Here is a 21,128-nt window from a genome sequence, read left to right as displayed (position 1 = left end):
CACGTTAACGACGAGCGAGTTTATGACAATTGATGGAAGCATTGAATTAGTTTTGGCAGCTCGTACCAGCATTCATCTCATAGGTTTTGGAACAAAAGGAGAGTGGCGTCTCCCCTGCCAGACGCGTTAAATGTATTGGAAAGTGCGGATTATCTCCGTTAATCTCATCAGGGCTCTTTATTTGAACTAAGCTTCACAGCGAATAAATAATCAGTTCTAATGGTATTATTGTCCAGAAAAGGCAGAAATGTTTAACAGCAGTTGAAGAAGATTTTCTGACTAAAATCTTCACTAATCTAAGCTGTTTGGGGGCGACCAGATCAGATGTACGTCTGCTACGTGCTCGTGCATGATGCCTGACTGGACGTGCGCTGTTGTCAGTATTAAGGTACCTTCTGCACAGGAGGTCATATGGGAATCTGATAGCTCCCACTTAATGAATGTAAACCATCAACTCTGATCCTGAGGCAATCAGAATTGAAGATTGAAGTGGTTCTTGTGGACTGTGAATGGAACCCAGCGATGTGGACGAGCACTAAATTACAGTTTCAATAAGATCCTTCATTTCTCTTTGATTAGAGCTCCAGGAAGACTCACAAACCTGATTTGATTCTATTTTCTCCTCCCGTTGCCACAGCTTCAGCACTGCCTACCAGTGCATCTACTACTCTCCGGAGCACACAGCCAAAGCCCAGGAGGTACTCGGCACCGTCGATCTCCTTCAGCCGCTCATCGTCTCCCTGGCGGACCAGCTCCTTCAGGCTGCCCAGGAACACTCTTCGCCTGGGCTCAAAGATGCTCTCAAGAACCTTTCTGACAAGGTGAGGCATCCCCCAAACCCTCCACCCACTCTCACTTTTATCCATCTCTCTTCACCTTGAGCGGTTGCAACTCTCAAACCCGCGTCTCTCGCGGGTTATCAGCCGCCATCAGGTCACGCCCCGTCTGATTAATCCCGAACCGGCTTTGGTTCAAACCCCAAATAAAGCGCAGCTCTGTAAAACCCACCAAGGTAGAGCTCTCTACCCAGCATGCACTGCAGGCAATACTGGCATTTCAAGAGGAATCCAAGATATCATAAAAATGCCACAGCAACAAAAGTGAATGGCAGCGTTGAGGCATTTTTATCAGGATAATTAATGAATTACATCTGGTGCTGTCAGATTGCAATCTGTTGTGGGAGAGATTGTTTTTGCCACAGTGGAATAGAGCGCAATCAGCCTGCTTAATTGGTACATTCGCTCTGTCACCACTTCCTCTCATCCTTGATTAGACACACACACACCTACGCTGAGATTTCAATCAGAGAGCGGCCCTGTTTGAGCTGACCCAGGCAGGGGTTCATTCGGCTAACGCGCGCCGCGCATGTGATGGAGGGCAGATCAGGTGATGCGACCCCCCCCACCACCACCACCACCACACCCAAAATGTGACAAAACACTGTCACAGTCAGAGCGCGCCATCTTGTTGTGTGTGTTAAGAGTCAAACCTTGAGAGAAACGGGTCAAAATGGGACGTCGCAGTCAAAATCCAGGCAATGGAAGAAAAAAGAAGTTCCAAATCATTTGCTGCCTCTTTCGTCCTCGGCTCAAGGTGCTCGGCTCGTGCAATTATTGATGCAACTTTCCTGTCCGGAATCTGATGCCTGATCTTCATATGATCTGGGGCAGACCATAAGCTCTCCATAAGCCCTACATGAGACGGTGGATCTGTCGAGGGCCGTAATAATAATTTCATTTCATTTCATTTTAAATGCACTGACGAGCTGAGAGTTTCACCATGTGTGACTGATTATGTTAAATTATACAGTGTGTAAAAAGCATGTACAAAAGAGCGCACGATGGAGCGGAGAAGTGCCGTTTTTCATCTGGAATCTATTCATCCAACCTTTCGCGTGAAGGATGACGGTTTAGAGCAAAGGCTCTATTTTTGACTCAAAATCCACTCGTCTGGGCTGAAACCAGTGGAAACCATTTGGGATGAATAGATTCCTTCGCTTTCAGATCCGATGTAACTTTGCCTCCCCGCTGCAGTCGAGCCCGCAGAGGAGTTTTCTGGCTCACATGCCTGTTTCCAGATCACATCAAGGAGGCCCAGCAAGAGGATCTATCCCGAAGGAGGCCCAGCGTTTCAGATCTGGGAGGCAGGTTGGTGTGGAGGAGTGTGGAGGAGGGCATTTGCTTTGGTTTAACCCCGGCTATGAAAATCAAGGCGTGTGTTCTCCTCCACCTGAAGGCGTGCTGTTGTTTCCAGATCCAGCAGTCATTAAACTGGCGGTTTTGTCAGGACTCCTGCGCGTTACTGGAATGGTTTTGATCCATACGCTTCCTTCTAAAGTTACCTTCCGGACACCTGTAGCGCCTCGCTGAGAAGTACAAATGACTTCAGACTGTTTTAAACATGACAACTACAACCCCAATCGTCTGGGGAGCGAAAATGAATAATATATGTTCTGGTAGATTGCTAATTAACACTGGGGTCAGATAAGCAGAGTTCAATTTGAATATGAATTTCCATTTTGATATCCCATGTTCCTTTTAAGTGGCATTTAGTTTAAGCACAGCTCCCCCCCACCCCTTCCCCAAGTCACTTAAACATTGTTATCTTTCAGAATGATGTTTACTTTGTGTACAATCGCATCAGAGAATAATAATTCTGCCACAAATGCTTTTCTCGGGCAATTACGCTTGTCAACTTATTCATAGATTTCAGCTCTCACGTTGCTAACTCACAGTAATGGCGCTCGTTTTCTCCCACGAATGGCAGTTAAAATGGATATGAATTTATCACAGCTGTGGTTTTAGTGTAGCTGTAATTTGCTATTTTTCAGCTGCTGCATTCATCAAAGGGGCCGTTTCCTACCGACCAATCGTCTTCCTATCGTTTGAGAGCTCCAGAGCAGAACACTTCAAGCAGAGTTTTGCTTCCTAAATGACAAAAACAGACGACGGGACAGGAGGAAAGTTGTAAAAATGAAAAGAAATGTAGTTTCTGTCATGTCCAGTGTGCAACATTATGAAAAATCTATTGTCACAAGCTGAATATGATCGCTTTTTAGCATGCCATAGCTGGAATTGGTGTTTTTATTCCTTAAGAAGAAATACACTAATCAGACATGTTCATGCAAGTCATAACAGCAGTAGCTCGGAACAAACAAACTTGGATATGAATTAGTAATAGGTATGCATATATGTGTGCGTGTGTGTAACCTCGCTGGCAGGAATTAGAGACATATATCTTGTCTCAGCACAGTCTAAGAGACCTCGTGTTGTAACGGTTTTCGTTTTAACGCACGGGATAAAGAAAACCGGGGGGGAAGAAATGCCACCTGTAATCTTTCATTATAGCTGACATGTTCTTTGAAAAATGCATCGGCTATTTCTGCTGACAAGCCCATTTCCCAAACACTCCCTGCAAGTTCATTATTCAGTCGGCCTCGGGGATCCGAGGGCAGAAGACGTGATTGCGTGATAAATATATGTATCCAGTGACCTCATAGGTTTCTTTTCGCAGATGACTCGGGCTGTTTTGTTTGCCGGGGTAATAAAATTGCTTATTGCAGCTCCAACTCAATTACTCTTGAGAGCCCTTATTCTTTCAGCGGCAGACGCGAGGCTCCTTAGAACCAGGTCCATCGGCGACATACAGTCGCTGGTGTGTTTGAGACCAAAAGAGGTGTGCTCCTCTGAGAGGCGCGCCAGAATTTAGAGGAGTAATTGAATTGTTTGTTGTTTGCTGCCATTTGCGTCGCTGCGATGCCGTAATGGAGACAGAGGCGGGTTTCTTTTTTTCCCTTCTCCTTTGTAAATACTCCCATCAAACAAGTATTTTCTTCCAGGCGCCACACGCTCACTAAAAAGAAAAAGAAAATCTCTCCCCATCTCCACCTAGGCGCAGTCTCTCTCCATCCACTCAACCTCTCACCTTTTCTTGGCCTCTCTCTCCTCCACAGACGGAACAATTCGTCCACACGCTTAAGGATGAACTGGTCAAGAGCGCGCTGCTAGCGCTGCACGCGGCGAGGCCGGGCTACGTTTCCAAGAGCCAGAAGCAAACCCCCTCGCAGGGAGGACAGCGACCAGGCCACAACCATCAGAGCAGCGGCCAGAATCAGAGCCCAGCTCAGGGGCTCCCTGGCCACAGCCCGACCACATCAATCAATGAGAGCGCCACGGTGTGTAACAACGTGGAGGGATCACAAACCACCGCTCGAGGAGAGGGTGGGCCCCTGAAACACCAAGACTCCATCCCTCATCATAAAGAATATGATGAAGAGGAGTGGGTGAGTGTGGATTTTACTTTTAATGAATTGAGTCTTTATGAAACCCAAGTACGTAGAGGCTTACAATGTCTCGACATGAGGAATGTAGGAGCAGAAGCTGATTTTTAGTGGTCTCCATGCCGATGAATGTATCCCGCGTTGCTTCTTTTCACTGCAACTGTTTGCTTCTGCCACACTGACAGCAGGAGATTACCATGATTTCTGCACAACGGCACCCAATTATCTCCTAAAATATTCCCCACTTTTATATTCAAACCATATGTCTGAAGCAACCAAAATACACCCAGCCACTTACAGGACGCAGGCGCGCAGATTCTCACATATGTACACACACACACACGCACACACACACTCACACACGCACACACACAGTGTAGAAGCATCAATGACATCAACAGATGGAGCTCAGGAACAGAAAGAGAAAGCTGGAAACCATCCAAACATTTTGTGAGTAATATTGGGCCATCCGAACGGCAATTTCCTGTCGACCTTTTGAAACATAAAGCCGAAAAAAAAAAACTTTCCGCCGTATGAAAATACTCTCTGAGGTGCTTGCACGTTTTCTTTTTGTTACAGTTGCAGCCTGGGAAACACATAATCAGCAGGAATCTAACTACTAATGATGCATTCTGCCCCTTTAGGACAGAGTGTGGGCCAGCGTGGCCAAACGGCTCAACTGCGTAATTGCCATGGTGGACCAACTGCGGGAGGAGGACAACAGCAAACCGGAGCCGGTCCCTGAGCAGCAGCTGGCTGATGTCATCACATCGCACAACCCTGGTAATTATTGAGTTTGTAATAAGGCTCGATTAGATATCAAGCACTGGGGGGGAAGACACCTGGCTGCAGGCATCTGAGCTCCTCCCAATGGGGAGGAGGACAGACAGTTTATGGTGCATCTACAGCGGCTGAAGTGGCACCATGGTGACCGTCCCGGGGCTGTTTGGTGGGCTGGTGTGAGATGGAGCAGCTCCTGTATCCGACTGCTGGTCCAGTTGTCCAAGACATTTCCTCAGAGAAGCACCTCCCCAGGGAGCCATGATGCAGTCAATCCGTCACCCACTTAATTTGAATGAATGAAGTGTTCCCTCATTTGCTTCGAGGAGACTTGGAGGAGTTTGTGTCTATGCAAATAAATTGATCACAACAGCCGAGGGAATAACAAACCTGCGGTTGTTGTAGCTTTGGCAAAAGAGAAGAGAAAGTTGATGAAAACACTGTTTGATATGCAGAGCCACTCACTGTCGACCACAATCTGCCCAGTCTTCCCTTCTGCCCAATGAAACCCTGCTGCAAGCTTGTGTCTAGACAAGTGTGCAGCCCGCTGCAGCTGCCAAGTGGCGCACAGAGAGGAGAGGCATCAGTCTGACCAGGCGACAAGGAGACGAGCTATGTGTGCGTCTGTGTGTGCTTGTTCTCACATACTTCATGTTTACAACCACAATTTGTATTTCACTAGAAAAATGGGGTTGGCGGTTAAGGTTGAGCAGTTAGTCATGATGGCATGCGTGCATGCAAGTGTGTGTGTGTGCATGACATCCTTTTTAAGACAATGAACAGGCTGCGACCAATTGTGATAATGCTTGTCTAAATACAAACAGACCGAATAATGACAAAGGCTTTATCTCCGTGTTAAAGCCAGCGAAGCGCTCTGTGAGCGCCCCTGTGTGTGTGTTGGGGGGGGTTAGACAGGTGGGCTGACAGAGATGACAGCTGGAGTCGTCCTCTGTGTAGAGGTGATATTTGCAGAAAGAGATAAGACATGATTTCTCTGGCAGGGAAAGTCTGATGTGCTTAACGTTCTTGGTCAGCCCTGATTTTGTATGTGCGTGTACGTGTGTGTGCATGTGTGCGCGTCTGTTTATCCATCTGTGTAGGTGTATTTCCACATTGAACACCCAAAACTTTTCAACAGATTGTCACTGGAGAGAACAAGTTGTGGTGGGGAACCAGATGCCCACATTTTTGACATTATTGGGCCAACACTGCCCCCTGTTGGCAGACAAAGAGATCAGTCTGTACGAAGAAAAGTGTAGACACCGTGAAGTCACACTTGTAGTGTGACCCAGTTCCGATATTCGTGAAAGCAGATTACGAGTATGTTGTGTGACCAGAAGATTTGCCTCTCAAGGGGTTGACTGTCAAGCCGGGCACAACCTGGGAATTTAATTTCAGAGAGATTTCTGTTCTGTTCGAAGCTTTTTAGTTGCTTGTCCATCTTTTTGGCATTTACCACAGTGCACATCTGCACACAGTTGCTTGCCAAGAAGCCACTCTCCTCGGCATCAATGAATCCTAGTTTTGTCAAGTCAATTCATCTAAAACCATCCAAAAATACGATTCTCCCGACTGGAGCAGACAGAAGAAGGAAGAAGGAGAATCTACTCTGTCAGGTCGTTAATCCCACGTAACAATCTAAATGGGTGGATGGGCTGATAAATGTGCAGCCTCTTATTTGACAGCTGCTCTCGCCCAGTATGACGTCACTGCACAGGACAGTTTGACAGTAGACCTCCGATTTATTATTTTATTATTAGATTTATAAGTACATGCAGATCACACACACACACACACACACACCACACACACACACACACACACACGTTCCGATCACAGCTATCGTCGCATGTCGTCCTGACGTCCTTCCACCTCTCTCCACAGGGGACTGGAGAGAACAGCTGCATCCTTTGGTGACCAAGTTGAAGGATTGTGTGACGGAGGTGGTGGAGAAGGCGAAAAGAGCCATGACCTTCGTTCTCCTGCAGGAGGCAGCCTGTAGCCTGCCGCAGGGCTGCCTCCTGCAGCAGAGGAGAGACGTGGTCTTCAGCCAGGCGGTAAGCGGCCGCAGCGAGGCGACGCGAGGTGATCTGGAAGTGCAGATGCGGTTTTACCGTCGACATTCCACCGCACCGCTCAATCGTTCACAACATGCCTCTTACAAAATCCTTTGAAATGTTTTAGAACTCTGCAACGTGTCGGTACTCATCGAATCACAAAACTGTGGTACAAAACATATGAGTCACACCTCTGTACGATGTGTGTTGCTACAGCTGGCAACCCTGGCCTGTGGCTTTGTCATGAGGCTTTACGCAGGAATGCAGGACAAAGGTTTCCTGAGGCAGCTTCACCAGGTTGGCCTGGTGGCCCAGTTCGAGAGCCTCCTGAGCACCTACAGTCAGTAGCATCTTTGTCGTGTGCTGCAGTCATCTGTGATGCAGTGCACATCTCACAGTTGCACTTTTGAATCTGTTTAAGGCGAAGAGATCGGGATGTTGGAGGACATGGAGGTTGGAATCGCGGACCTGCAGAAGGTCGTCTTTCAGATCACAGAGGCCCAGACGGATGACCTCGGTGACCTTGAACCTTTAGTTCGTGGCAGACGGTAAAATGCTTCTTTTTTGTTGCTTCTTTTTCACTTTTGGGGGTTTCTTTGTGTCATCATATTGAGCTTTTAGGCCATGTATAACTCCACAAGGGGTTTGTGACTACCTTACCTACTTTTCACATGACTTTTTCAACGATTAAACCCCCAGGAAGCAACAGGAAACCACAAAGTGAAGTGCCATGTAAGAGTTGCTTAAAAAAGGGATGTAAGAGTTGCTTAAGAAAAAAAGGAGTGTTGTCCCTGCATGTCAGCGTTTGTAAGGCTGACTTGACTTTAAAACCATCCGCCCGTAATTTATAAAGGTGCTGCTCACGCCAACATTATCTGAGCCGTTAGCAGCTGTCACCTCGTGTGCAGGTGTGAGATTTCTAGAAGAACAAGTGGAGTAAACCTCAAACCTCTGAAGCAGAACCGTCTTGAAAAATATCTCTTTCCTCTTTCCTCCCTCGAGTATCAAGTTGTCCAACTTGCCCGACTTGGAAAGACATGTTGAACTCCGTTCCTCTGTCCTTTTCCCACATTCAGAGACCATTTCACTGTACAAGTGCCATTACCACGGCTGGTATTCCAGGTCTTGCCAGAGGAGATCAGGGAGGGCAAGCCTCTAAGGGTATTTCCAGTGCTGTTCAACGTGGGCATTAACGAACAGCAAACCATTGCTGAGAGGTACGCACATCATTTAGTCTTAAAGTGGACATGATGCCAGATGTGATGGTGACATCTCTCTTCTCAGGTTCGGAGACATTTCCCTCCAAGAGAGAATAAACCAGAGGAATTTTGAAATTCTAGAGGCCTATTTTAAACTATTAAGCGAAAAGGTGCCAACCGAATGTGAGTTTTGTTCCCCTCCTCGTTCCTCATGTTTTCCCCCAAACTGTCGACTCTTCAGTCTAGGGGCTTCGCTTTTGTTCTGTTTAAGTCTAACTTGTGTTTTTGTTTTGACTTGGTCCTTTTCTGCGGGCAGGTCTGCCGTGTTTTCAGACGCAGACGGACATAAAAGAGTTACTTGAAACCCTGGGTCAGAATGTGGTTACGAAGAAAAGAAAGAATGTGGAGATTCTGTGGATTGCTGGAACGGTGAGATACGGTTAGATACTGAAGATGCACATTGAACAATGCACAAGCTAAACATTGTCAAACCATATCTGCCCAGGTATGTGCGATCATGGAGTTCGATATTGAAAAGAATCTAGATGAATGCATGGATAGGCTGCATTTTAGCTAATTTTGCTGTAAGTTAGCACGTAGCTTCTCACTGTTGGGATACATTCCTGTATGTTCCCATCCCAATAGTGGTTCCAGAAGGCCTTCACACTGCTCTCATACATCGTGACCTACCTGCAAACATCAAAATGTACGTATCCGGTGTCCCGGTGAATTGCTGATGCCTCCTCACTTCTCTCCAGATCTGCCGAAGGTTAAATGGCATCAGGTTTACTAGCTGCAAAAGTGCCAAAGACCGGACATCCATGTCTGTCACATTAGAGCAGTGCGCCCTCCTGCGTGACGAACACCAGCTCAGTAAGGATTTCTTCATCCGAGCTCTGGACTGTATGCGGAGGTAAGAGCGAGAACACGCAGCATCCGACTCTTCTGAATGTAAAGTTTTAAGATTTATCCCATTTATCTGTCACCGTGGATACTGCAAAGAAGGATAAAGCTCAGGGGTCTTGAACTCTCAGCTTGTCAACAGAGCTGCACATTAGATGCTTTAAATGGAGAATCCAGATTCAGAAACCCACATTTAATACCATTTAGCCATTTAATCTGTAGTGTGGTGAGTGGCTCACTTTTGGATATAATTGGTCCATGTTGATGCAACACTTCTAACAGAGATTTTAAACGTCAGATGCCTCAGGCCTGCACCACACGACCAGCAAGAATTATTTATTTCCACCCTTAAGATTCATGGGAAAATTCATCAGTTTCTCAGTTTCTCTACTGCCTTCAAAATAGAGCAAATCACACCAAAGTAACGTCAGCACGTAATTTAGGGAGTTTGTCTCTGATAAGTGTGAAACTCATCTGAACTCATAACCCTCTCATGAAACCTGGTGCTCGTGCAAAACATTTTCCACTTTATCACTGTACGATGTGTGATGCAAACATGTTTACACGACCTTCAACCATCCTCCGTCGTGGAGGCACGGGCACATGCACAGCTGGAAGTCTTCAGAGTGCAGAGAACTTGTCCAAATCACACAAGCTGATCAGATCAGAGAGGCTTGTGCTGCAGATGTGCACACACCCAGTGACTTCATCAGGTTAAAGCATCAGTCAGATATAAGGGCCTAAACAAAGCCACACAACATCCACTCAAACACACACTCTTGCACACACAGACACATACTTACGTACTTCTATCTTTGTGAGGACTTTTTTACCCAGCTCCCTACTCTAACCTTACCCATCCCCACACACCCCTGACCCCTAACCCCTAACCCAGTCCTAACCTCAGCCTCATTTTGATAGAAGATTGCATAATCTGGTGCTCAATATGTAGCAAGTAAAACAACAACAACACACACACACAACTTTTGAGGACCTTTTGGGAAATGAGGACAGTTTGGCTGGTCCTCAAAAAGATAGAGTTTCACTTTGTGTTTTTGGGTCCTCACTAACCTCCAAATGTAACACAAGCAGCTTTGCGCACTTGAACAAATATATCTTTGGCTGCTCTAAACCAGAAAGTTAAATCATGGATAGTTTTCTGGTGGAACGGAGTTGAAAGATGAGGAGGGAGGTGCATTTCTGGTGCACTCTCTGCTACAGAAACACTCTCACTGGAAAAGCTCTACAACCTTTTCACAATTAATTCAGGTCTAATTAAACCTCTTTGGGGTCAATTGATTTAATTTCAAGAAAAAAGTTCAAGCTTGAACTTCAAACCAATTACCTTTCATTCCTACTGACCAACAAGTTTTTACATGTTACTTGACTCAGTCTTGGAAGAACGCGCTTGTGTGTGTGTGTGTGCGTGCGCGCGTGCAGGTGAGAACAGTGGAAGTGGTCCTCAAAAATATAGAAGTAGAATCTGTGAGGGGAATGTCTAATTATGATTGCAACACTCATACATCCGGAACATGCGTAGCTAATGGCAACTAAAGTTCTAATGAATCAACTCTTCACCCACTAGCATGTATCTTTGCTTTGGACATGAATGAAAGCATTATCAGGCCGATCCGATCATAAGAGCTCGCATGCATCTCTTTCCCATCCTTTCCATCTCTTCCTCATCCTTGTGTGTATTTTCTCTCTGCACTCTGTGACTAAGTGGACCTTCTGGTGCCCCCCGCCCCCCGTCACGACCAGCGACGGGTCAGCTAGTGGCAGAAGTCCCACTTAGATGCTGTCTAACCTGTACTAACACCACAGTGTGTTTTATCTGTCTCTGTTGGTTCTGTTTCACTCTTTACGGGGGCCGCCCTGCAGTCGGCTCAACCAGGGGGACCTTGGGCAGTGGGAGGACCCCGAGGCTGGCGCCGTCACACAGAACAAACCAGCATCGCGACATTTTTACCCCATTGCCCTGCTGCTCGTCAGCTCCCATTTACTGGTTGTGTGGCTCATTTTAAGCCTTGTTTTTCTGCTCGCAAAATATCAATAAACTGCTGCCAATGCCATCTCTACTCACTGCTTATTTCCGTGTTTGCTGGTTATTTTAACCAAGGTGGTGGTGGAGGGGTGGTCTTTACCAGATGAGGTTAATCCCAGATTAAAGAGGGTGATCGGGACTACTAACTTTATTTTCCCTGTTGCAAGTGTAGACTATAAACATTTGAGGTCTGACTGATGCTCATGGATGGATGTGTTAAGTTACGCACACGTTATAACCGCCATTACAGCCTGAGGCACATCTTTAATTCTAAACTCATCAATATTTATAAATGTAAGAAAAAGGGCCTCCGTAGTTCCCAAAACAGACAGTGATATGGCTCAAATGCAGAAAAGATTAGGCTGGCACTAGGTTTTGCAGGTTTGGACCTGCTCACGCAGAGAATTTTTACACTTGGGAAGTAAGAGCTGAAGTATTTACTAAAAGCTATGTGCTATGTGGTGATTACTTTTTGATGTATTTTGTATAAAAACCAGAAAACTTGAAACATCTGATGCCATATCTCATAAAATGAAATACTTTTTAAAAAGACGGGGGGACAAATATATGTGTTTTTGCAAATTAAGTACTAATAGAATAAAAGTAAAGAAATGCCATTAAACATGAGAGAAGGCAGCGATGTATGGGTGATTATTATTTAATGTTCTGTTCTTGAAAAAGCCTAAACATTCTTGGAATAGTGCATTAAGTTCATTCTTCTTCCAAAGCCACTTTTTATTTAAGTGTTGCAATCATTGTCTCACATCACTCACTTCATTTCCTTTTTTTTTCATTTTTCTTTTCTTTCCTCCCTAATTCCTCTTCCATATTTGGTCACCAGAGAAGGATGTCGGATTGAAAACGTTGAAAAGAATATTAGATGCAGGAAATATGCCTTCAACATGTTGCAGCTGATGGCCTTTCCCAAGTGCTACCGACCACCTGAGGGGACTTACGGCAAAGTTGACTCTTGAAGACGTTTTACTGTCAAACCACAAACATATCAAATGTTTTGTTGCATCTAACTGCTGGACTTATAAGAATATAAATATTTTGCTGTCTGTTGAGGCTTCACTTGCCCCGTTTTGCTTAATCCTCGGCTCATTTATCGTTGAGTTAAAGCACCTTTTTTCTTTTTTGGCCCAATGATGGATAAACTTTACAACCATCCAAAATAAGCAGCTTGTAGCCATGTCGGGTGCAGGCTGGACGAATGCTTATTCCCACACCGAAATAATAATATCTGTGTAACGTTTAAGGACAACTGTAGCTTTCACATGACGGCATGTTCTCTGTCCCCAGGTCCTTCATATCTGCTGTAGACATTTTTATTTATCTGGGCCCAAATACTGGTGTCGAATCAGAAGCTGGCATTTCCATCCTGTTCTTTTTATATATCTCAAGATTCAGCCACATGAACTGAATTCATGCTGCTGGACTAAATAATTTATTTTTGTACTCATGAACGACTTTTATATTCCAGTGGTCATCTTGAACTGTAACGCATGAATTTGGAACTGTTTCGTTTTTGCCCGTGAGTGAAAGGTGGAAAGAGAATAAAATGGTTTAATCTGGGTATTTTTGACTGTTTCTCTCAAGGTGCGGAGGCACTTTATGATCCTAAACTGGCAGCGGCCTTCCTGAAAATCAAAGGTCACTGCAATAAAAATGTAACAATTCCGTGAATAATAAATTAGAACATCATCATCCTAGTTTTATTTTATTAGCAGATTCACATGGACAGAGATGAAGCCATCAGCTCCATGTTCATCACGTCCACTTGTTTCCTGTTTACAACGTCTGTTCCTGATCAGTATCACATGTTGACCAAATCCCGGTATTCACTGGGACAGAGGCAGGACACACACACACACACACACACACACACACACACACACACACACACTTGTAGTAGGAGCAATTTCAAGGACCTAGGGTGTGTAAATCTAGTTATGGATGACAATCCCTCAATGTTGTACAAGATTAAAACTATACAAAACTGCTCGAGTAAAACACAGTACAGTTAAAATCCATACAATAATAGTACAACATATAAGAAACAGACATGCTAAGAATCCTCCACAGCAGAGAACAGGTGGGTCTTTAGCTTTGATTTCAAGACATCGAGCGAGCACTCTAGTCTAATGTGTTCTGGACAGCATCGCTGCTCCGAATGAGGAAGGCCATCAGACGACATCTTCACCTACGGAACACAACAGTCCAGTCCCCTGGGAGTGCAGAGTGCACAGAAATTCACTAGTTCTGCTCAAACACAATGGTTCAAAGCCATCTTCTACTTTAGAAAGAAGCAACAGCACCTTGAAAACCGCCCAGACCTGCGCTGGAAGCCAGTGAAGTAAGTGTTTCCTTCGTTATCAACCTGTCTGTCTTACTCAAAAAGTTCTACACTGATTTCAGGAAATTATAATTTAAAATAAAAACCAACCTATTATGTTTAGTTATGTAACCTTGCTTATATACATATATATAGGCTGTAAGTCCCAATATGTGGGGAAATGTCGGAGGTCTGCGCTCTTTTATAAAGCTTTTATTACAAGCAGGATTGGCTCAAGCTTTATGACCTTTGAGCACCTCCACACAACAGCGGCAGAGAGTGCCGCGAGGGTGGTTTGAGGTTTTCTATAAAATGACTAAATAAAAGAGGAATGCGTCGGTTGACAAAAACATCGCAACAAAAAATACCAGAATATACAGATGAAAGGATGTGCTTACTGGACCGAGTGGGGTCGCTACAGAATTCCGAAGCAAATTCCAGAGTGTTTATTGGTGAGTTTAATAAAATAGCTCAGCAGCTCACAAATACATGAAACAAGAGTATAAAAATATATCATAAATATCCACAAATCTTACAAATACTTCTCATTTACATTATATTACGTGTTCTGTATTACATTCAATTCTTCCAAGAGGCTTTGTAATCTTCCCAAGAATATTGTAATATTTCTGATCGCGTACGCTTCGCACGGTGGACAGCCAACCTGGGGGGAGAAGAGAGGCAGCAGAACTTTACAATCAGGCTTAAAAACGCAAAGGGTACAAATGAAAATCAAAGGCCACTTTCTCTAGTATTACAAAAACACACATTTAATCACAGGCAAAGTCCACAGCTGTTAATTCTAATGCAAGAAGGCAATGGTGTCACTTCCAGCAGGACTTACGGAGTTGTCAGTCGGGAGGATTTCATTAAAGTCACTGATGCAGTTGGCGTTGTTGTCCATAATTTCCTCCTCACTGATGACCATTATCAACTCCAGCATGTAACATCTGAGCGACATATTTTTACATTGCTTCTGCAAGAGAGAGGAAAGCGCCTCAGCACAAAGGATAATAATGGACCGCTGGTCCTTTTTGGTGATCCACTTCAGACAGGTGCATATTTAACATTCTGATTCTCAGCTAAAAAAGACAAATGTTAAATGGTGTGACACTTCGTGTGTGTGTGTGTGTGTGCGTGTGTGTGCCTGTGTGGACTGGAGATCGGTCCAGAGTGCATGCATTTCACCCAGTGACTGCTGGGATAATATCCAGAATCCTACACAGGACTCTCATTAGGAAATGGGAGGATGGATGGAGGGATGACCCCAAATCTAAAACCCGAGGTACCCCCTAAGAAGGTCCATGAGGTGGTACCCCCCACCCAAGTCATGATGGGGGGGGTCACGAGAACATTTGCTCAAGAGCACCATGAAGACAGCAGGTCAGACAAAATGGCCTCCACAGGCTACTTCGGCACGCGGGTTCTGTTGTAACTGGCAGGACCAGTACTGCCAGTACAGCCCACCACGGCCCATCTGGGATCAGCCAGAGCTCAGCCCAGAGATGCTGGAGTGGAGCAGGGGAAGCGTCTGTCAGTCAGTCAGTCAGTCAGTCGTCGCGCTGGTGCAGCAGGTTATGGGTTCCTCCCAGAGCAGGTGATCCCTGGCATTGTGCCGACAGTTTTCTGGAACCACCGACTGAAAAGGAACTGAGCCTTTGAGTAGCCTGCACAACAGGTACCATCAGTCGGTGCCCCTGGCAGATTTAGAAAACTTAAACTGTGCAAACTATAGCCACCCTCCCAGCATTGTTGTGTTTTGGGTTTGTTTTTTTTTTATAAACTTGTCAGCTCCTCTAGATCAGGGACTTACTTTAACACTGTTGGCCGATGGTGCATACAGCATCGCGTCCGAGTTCTAAAAGAGAGCAAGAGGAGAGAAAGAGGAAATTAGCCGGACGTCGTCGCCACTCCAGGCAGAATTTAACGTACGTTAGTGGCGAATAAGCCAAAGCGTTATTTGATGTGGTACCTTCTCTCACCTCAATGGCGGGCCTCAGCGCCTTGACGCAAATTTGAACTCCCCTTGTTTCGGGTACGGAAGCAGCGCACGTGTACGGGCTCAAGAAGCTTGAAGACGGCAGCAAAACAAGGGTTATTGGAATGTGCTCAGTGTGAAGCTGACGTTCACCATTCCTATGACGTATTTACTTGGCCTCTCTGTTGCTGGGTAACCGGAAATGTTTTCCCATCACTGTCACAACATGCCGTTTATTGAGAATTACTGAGAATAAATCTAATATCTGTCCTTGTTTTAGTGGGACTGGCAAAGCTCTCTTACCACAGGACAAATAAATGAAACCAGACTTGAGCTTTGAGGATCTCTCTGCACAGATGACACGATGACTGGAAATGGACGCCTATCTGGAAACAATACAAAGGCGTGTTAGTATGTTGTCCTTCTGGTTGTGCGTCAAGTTTTATTGAGGCCATAGAAGACAAAAGCGTTGTTGCAAGATATCGCAGATGTATTTAATCATTTTGCCACAAGTGCTAAAAGTTTTCCCTCCTGCAAATTTGTCAAAAGGAAAAGGATTCTTTCTTTTTTTTTGCATCAAAGAGGCGGCTGAAGACAGAGAATTGCGGACAGGCAGCAGCCAGGAAGCTGCAGCCAAGATTTGGCTGCTTCTGTTGAGGGAACTCTTCCTGTCAGGCACAAAAATACATGGGGGAGATGTCCTCAGTTCAATCCTGCGGGTATTTTTCTACAAACCACTGAGGTGGAAATAAATGCATCTCAGCCACAGCCCTGAATGCCAGCTCTCAACTGCACAGAATCAGAATCAGAGTACTTTATTGATCCCTTTAGGGGATGTCCATTAGGGAAATTAGCACAGCTGCTCTGACATTGAGGTTTGCTTGATTGTTGTTAACATTTTTCAGATATTTGAGCTCTGAACCTCATCAAATAACAAGATGATTAACAGCTGTAGCAAAATACTGTTTATTACACGCCATTTGATTCTGGCGCAGCGTTGGCCATACAATTAAACTTTATTTGGAATGAAACTTTAGTTTAATGGCTTGTTTGAGAAAACAGCCAAGAAGAAAATGAGTGTAAGTCATATTTAACCCTACATTTAAACCACACATGTCAGTAAGACGGTTGATTCTGAATATCTGCCGAATCAATGCGCCTTTCATGCATTTAGGAATGAATCCCAACGTATGTTAATGCAGCCGCGGTTGTTTGGAAAGACGTGCGCATGTGCGTGTGTATGTGCAACGTGCGAATAATCTGTGCGGAGCGACACTTGGAAATGCCTTTAACCGCCTGCGCGCTGGAGGGGCAGACCCTTGCGTAAGACGACCTTTGACACAAAGGCACCAGCACCCAAAGTAAAAGCGAAACGACTTCTGCAGCACAATCCTGTTGCGTGATTTTGACCAAGAATAACCACGGAGTTCCTTTGCAATCACGTGGTTTTCCCAGAGCCCGCACCCGCACCGCTGATTCTGGAAGCGGCTCACCTGACATTCGCGAATTTTGACACCCGGCAAACGTATTCTCTCAGTCATGCCCCCTCCCTATCATGGACGTGCAGAGCTGCTGTGTCGTATGATAAAAGTTGGACTCACCGCTCGCTGCTCTCCGAGACATGTCTTCTGGACCATCATGAAGTCTCTCATCTGCGCAGCTGTGGGTCCACAACCCAGCGGGGGGGCAGGTGACCTTCACATCTTAGCATTTTACACAGTGCGTATGAAGCTCCTCGGACAGTCAAGATCGGACACCGGTGTGGCTGAACTCTAGACTGTTGTGCGCGGTGTGGTAGATCCAACACGCCCAAAGAGAGCGACGCAAAGAGAGAGGGGGGGGGGGCGCAGAGGGGGAGGGGGGAGAGACGCAAATAGAGAGGGAGGGTGGGAGGGGGGGCGGAGACGCCAATACTGTAGAGAGGGTGGGTGGGAGAGAGAGAGACGCAAAGGGGAGATAGTGCGAAGTATATGCATGTTTTATGGCAGCATCTTTTCCCTGTGCACATTACTGAAAGGCATTTCCGTTTCAGATGAGGACGCTGCGGAAATGTGTAACACAGATAAACAGTCTGACTTTTGGACCAATTGGAACTTCTTCAGACTGTGTGCAGGAGCCCCAAGATGATGTGCAGCAGTTAACTTTGCAGCTTAAGGACATAGTTAAACGTCATCATCCAGGATTGATCCTGACATTTGGCCCTCTCATCAGGTTATAGAACATGAGAGCAACAGGGTCACTTTTAAAGTTGTGCAAGGCAACTGAAGAGCTTCAAAAATGTCTTTGACCCTGATGATGCGAGTATGTGATGGTGAATTTCTTTCACAGGACCACGTGTACTCTGTCAAAAGGGAGCCTGGAAGATTAGAGTGCAAAACTGTAGGTGACCTTATTGTGGCCTTTATCATCCTATGTAATAGATGGATGGCTGATTGTTCCATTGAAGCACAGCATCTTGTCACACTAAAGACATTTATTTCAGTGCTTAAACTGTCTCATGTGTCTCTTAACAGGTGGCTGAACCACAAATACCAAAAAGATGAAGTTGTCAAGTCGGTATGGAGACGTTGAACACACTTGGAGCTGCAACGACAGATTAATTAAAGTACATTACAGGAGACTCTCTCACTGGCATTAAAACCCAAACAAGCCAGAAGACCGGTTCATGCTTTGGCCCATAATGGTGAGTCTAATCCAAATCTACCGGAGCAAACATGTCTGATATTATTTTTAAAGCAGCCATTTTGATCTAACTTCCTTTAACTCTTCAGTTGTCATCAATCTATTAATTTACAGAAAGTAAGGAGAAAAATAGTCAAAAAAATCATCACCTACAGGAAACCTTTATTCACCTGCACCAAACTGGGTAGACGACGCTCAGATACCCTGGCAGAAGCTCCCTGAAGAGTCGGTCCAGGATTTGAAAAGGATAAAATAGGCAGAGAAATGATACAAGTTGGTGGTCTCCGAGATGATGAACACTTGTAAGAACCCTAGCAGGCGCAGCACCACAGAGATAAAGATAAAGAAACGCCAGAAAAAAGAGGAAATGTTCAAGATACGTACGGCTGTGTCAACTGGCAGCCGAAACATTCGCCTTTTAATTCATGCCCGTCATTCTTAGGGTTCTCAGGCTTTGCAGTAGAGACACACATGTTGATGTTTGACCAGAAGGTTGTTAATGATCTCATCATTTCCTTCATATCTGCCATTTGCCTGATGTTTACATCCACAACCCTGCAGAACTGACATGGACACCAAGGTAAAATCTCTCCCTTTTATAGTATTAGAATATAAAAACCATTATTTTATCGCCAAATCAATGTTGCAGTTATACACAATGGTGTTTCTTCTTGATAAATCCGGAAGGAAGGAAGGAAGGAAGGAAGGAAGGAAGGAAGGAAGGAAGGAAGGAAGGAAGGACTTTATTGCCAAGTATGTTTTGACACATACGAAGACTTTGACTTGGCGTTTGTTGCGTGCAGTGCAGACAAAATAACAATAATACAGTAAAATAAGAATAAAGATAAGGAGATATAAAAAAAATCTGCATATTTACAATAAAATAAGCAAAACACATATTTAAAATCCAATATGAGGAACTGAAACGTGTCTTGTGCAGGGTGATGGTGGTGCATGGTGCTGCTGCATTGCAGCGGCCCCATAGAGTCTCTTACTCGGGGAGGGGGCGGGGGCAACGTCTGGGGGGGTCCTGGGCCTTGTTGAGGAGGCTTGGTTCATTCTTCACTAGGGGAACTTTTACTCGCCTCAGCATTGGTTTTCAAATTTTACTTTATTTTCCAACTGACGTTATTGTCGTAATAATAATCTGCTTTGAATATTTGAGAATTTTTAAATTTTTTGTCCTCCTCTACCTCTCCCAAAATGGTATTCTTTGATAAATTGTTTATAAATATTTCCTCCTCACTTCACTCCTCTCCCAGGCCTCCTGCTCCACCCTTATTACTCCTAAAGAGAACTTGAACGTCTTCCTTTCCGCCTCCAGCTGTGCTTGTCTGTCTGTGCATTACTTGGAAACATTTTAACCTTTTTGCAGGTCAGTCGAGCAGGTTCAAAGTGCACCTGACAGGTTTTTTCTTTTTCTCAGACACCCATTGGTGACCTTAAATGTCTCATACAACCTGTTTGTGCACCCGTTCCTTCCTGGACTTTGATCTTTTTTGCATTTTCTATGACTGATAAGAATTGTTAAATGGTCTAAGACTAAATGAGATTATAAATGGGCTCCTCAATGAGAGAAATTGTTTTGTTTTGAATAGCATTTCCTTCCACCTTTTGTTTACCACTTTTCTATCCACAAAAAACATGTCAAATGGGAAAGCTGCTCGATCTATGGCTCTCATTTGTTGCCTCGGCCTGTGTCGTTGACCTTTTATACCCCCATGATTAAAGGTCTGCTGTCAGGCCAACAGGCAATCTGATAACTATCTTCCTGACTGTAGCAGAAGCTAAACATGCCATCCAAATCATTCCATCAGTGATTTCAGTCACTTAAAAAAGTCATTTATTAACTTTAAAAAAACAAAACAAAACGTGTGTCTGGATGGTTAACACAGTGGAGATGTCACTAATGGAACCTTCTGTTATTCTGACCAAGATGGGAACAGTTCATTAAAACGGGAGAGACAGAAGAAAGCAGATGGATCAATGTTTAGACACAGGTCATGACGATGTGAAGGACTGGTTTTGTAAACAAAGCCTTTTAATTACGAGCTGCTACAGGTCTCTTAGCAACAGCACATGCACAAACACATTATCCATGGTGCATTTGTGCAGGAATCATCTGAACATTGACCGTGAACCTTTGTTACCTGCTTCTAAAAATCAGCTGCAGCAGCTTCAATAAAATCGCCCCTGAGAGCACCTGGCTAATAAATGCTGCTGTAGTTTCAGCTGAGAGCATTATGGGTAGTGAAGTCTTCAGACCCGTTGCCAAAAGAACTGAGCTGTAACAGAATTGGAGCATCACATTTTACTGCTGAGGGAAATAAACTGCAAATACATTCCTCCGATCTGTGTTCAGATTTATTTTCAACTGAATACAGTAACAGTATAGAAGTTTAGTTGCTATGGTGATCCACCTCACCCTCGTCACCCTCTTATTGACGATTTGAACCTACGTGACCGTATGTTCGGGCCTCTCTGCTCTCCATCTGAACTCAGCTGCTCTCACCCAGTTTAAGACCAGCCATGGAACCAGCAGTCTTTTCTTCGGCCCCTCCTCCTTCTTCCTCCTCTTCCTCCTCCTCTTCATCGTCATCATCATCTTCTTCTTCTTCCTCATCCTCCTCCTCATAGTCGTCGTCCTCGTCCTCATCTTCCTCTCTGTAGTCGTCCCTTTGGCCTCCAGATGCCAAGTTCTTCCAGTAGGCGTCGTATCCCGACGCCCCGTTGTCGTAATCGTCGTCGTATTCATCCGCACCCGCCTGGCGTCCGAACTTCAGCGTTCGGGCTGCAGAGGGAGCAGACGTGGCGTTAGCATCAAACCTCAACATCATCAAACGGTCATGGAAAAGCAAAAGTATGACACTC

General features: G+C 45.0%; 2 protein-coding genes and 1 long non-coding RNA gene across 11 annotated transcripts in view; 2 read left to right on the top strand and 1 right to left on the bottom strand.

Moving 5' to 3' along the window:
• inpp4b (inositol polyphosphate-4-phosphatase type II B) overlaps positions 1-12,840 on the top strand; it is an 81,299-nt gene extending 68,459 nt beyond the window's left edge. For 8 of the 9 annotated variants that reach the window (XM_057035061.1, XM_057035062.1, XM_057035064.1 and 5 more), the window contains 11 exons: positions 638-821; positions 3,953-4,282; positions 4,924-5,062; positions 6,944-7,116; positions 7,333-7,456; positions 7,538-7,664; positions 8,193-8,333; positions 8,401-8,498; positions 8,632-8,744; positions 9,074-9,228; positions 11,100-11,290. In XM_057035061.1, the coding sequence (XP_056891041.1) occupies positions 638-821; positions 3,953-4,282; positions 4,924-5,062; positions 6,944-7,116; positions 7,333-7,456; positions 7,538-7,664; positions 8,193-8,333; positions 8,401-8,498; positions 8,632-8,744; positions 9,074-9,228; positions 11,100-11,274 (1,759 nt within the window). In that variant the 3' untranslated portion in view covers positions 11,275-11,290. Of the gene's footprint in view, positions 1-637; positions 822-3,952; positions 4,283-4,923; positions 5,063-6,943; positions 7,117-7,332; positions 7,457-7,537; positions 7,665-8,192; positions 8,334-8,400; positions 8,499-8,631; positions 8,745-9,073; positions 9,229-11,099; positions 11,291-12,103 lie in introns of those variants that run through there. The other variant, XM_057035063.1, reaches the window with a different exon arrangement.
• Positions 12,841-17,455: 4,615 nt separating this feature from the next.
• On the top strand, positions 17,456-18,511 carry LOC130527029 (uncharacterized). Its single transcript, XR_008950919.1, has 3 exons — positions 17,456-17,954; positions 18,089-18,258; positions 18,372-18,511. It is a non-coding gene; the product is annotated as an uncharacterized LOC130527029 (long non-coding RNA).
• A 2,092-nt stretch (positions 18,512-20,603) lies between these two features.
• Positions 20,604-21,128, bottom strand: part of znf330 (zinc finger protein 330) — a 47,604-nt gene continuing 47,079 nt past the window's right edge. Inside the window, exon 10 of the mRNA XM_057036866.1 lies at positions 20,604-21,048. Coding sequence (XP_056892846.1) covers positions 20,756-21,048 — 293 coding nt within the window. The 3' untranslated portion in view covers positions 20,604-20,755. The remainder of the gene's footprint in view (positions 21,049-21,128) is intronic.

The sequence above is a fragment of the Takifugu flavidus genome, chromosome 6, assembly GCF_003711565.1.
Source record: "Takifugu flavidus isolate HTHZ2018 chromosome 6, ASM371156v2, whole genome shotgun sequence".
Taxonomy (NCBI): Eukaryota; Metazoa; Chordata; class Actinopteri; order Tetraodontiformes; family Tetraodontidae; genus Takifugu; species Takifugu flavidus.
This window is presented reverse-complemented; position numbering and strand designations above follow the sequence as displayed.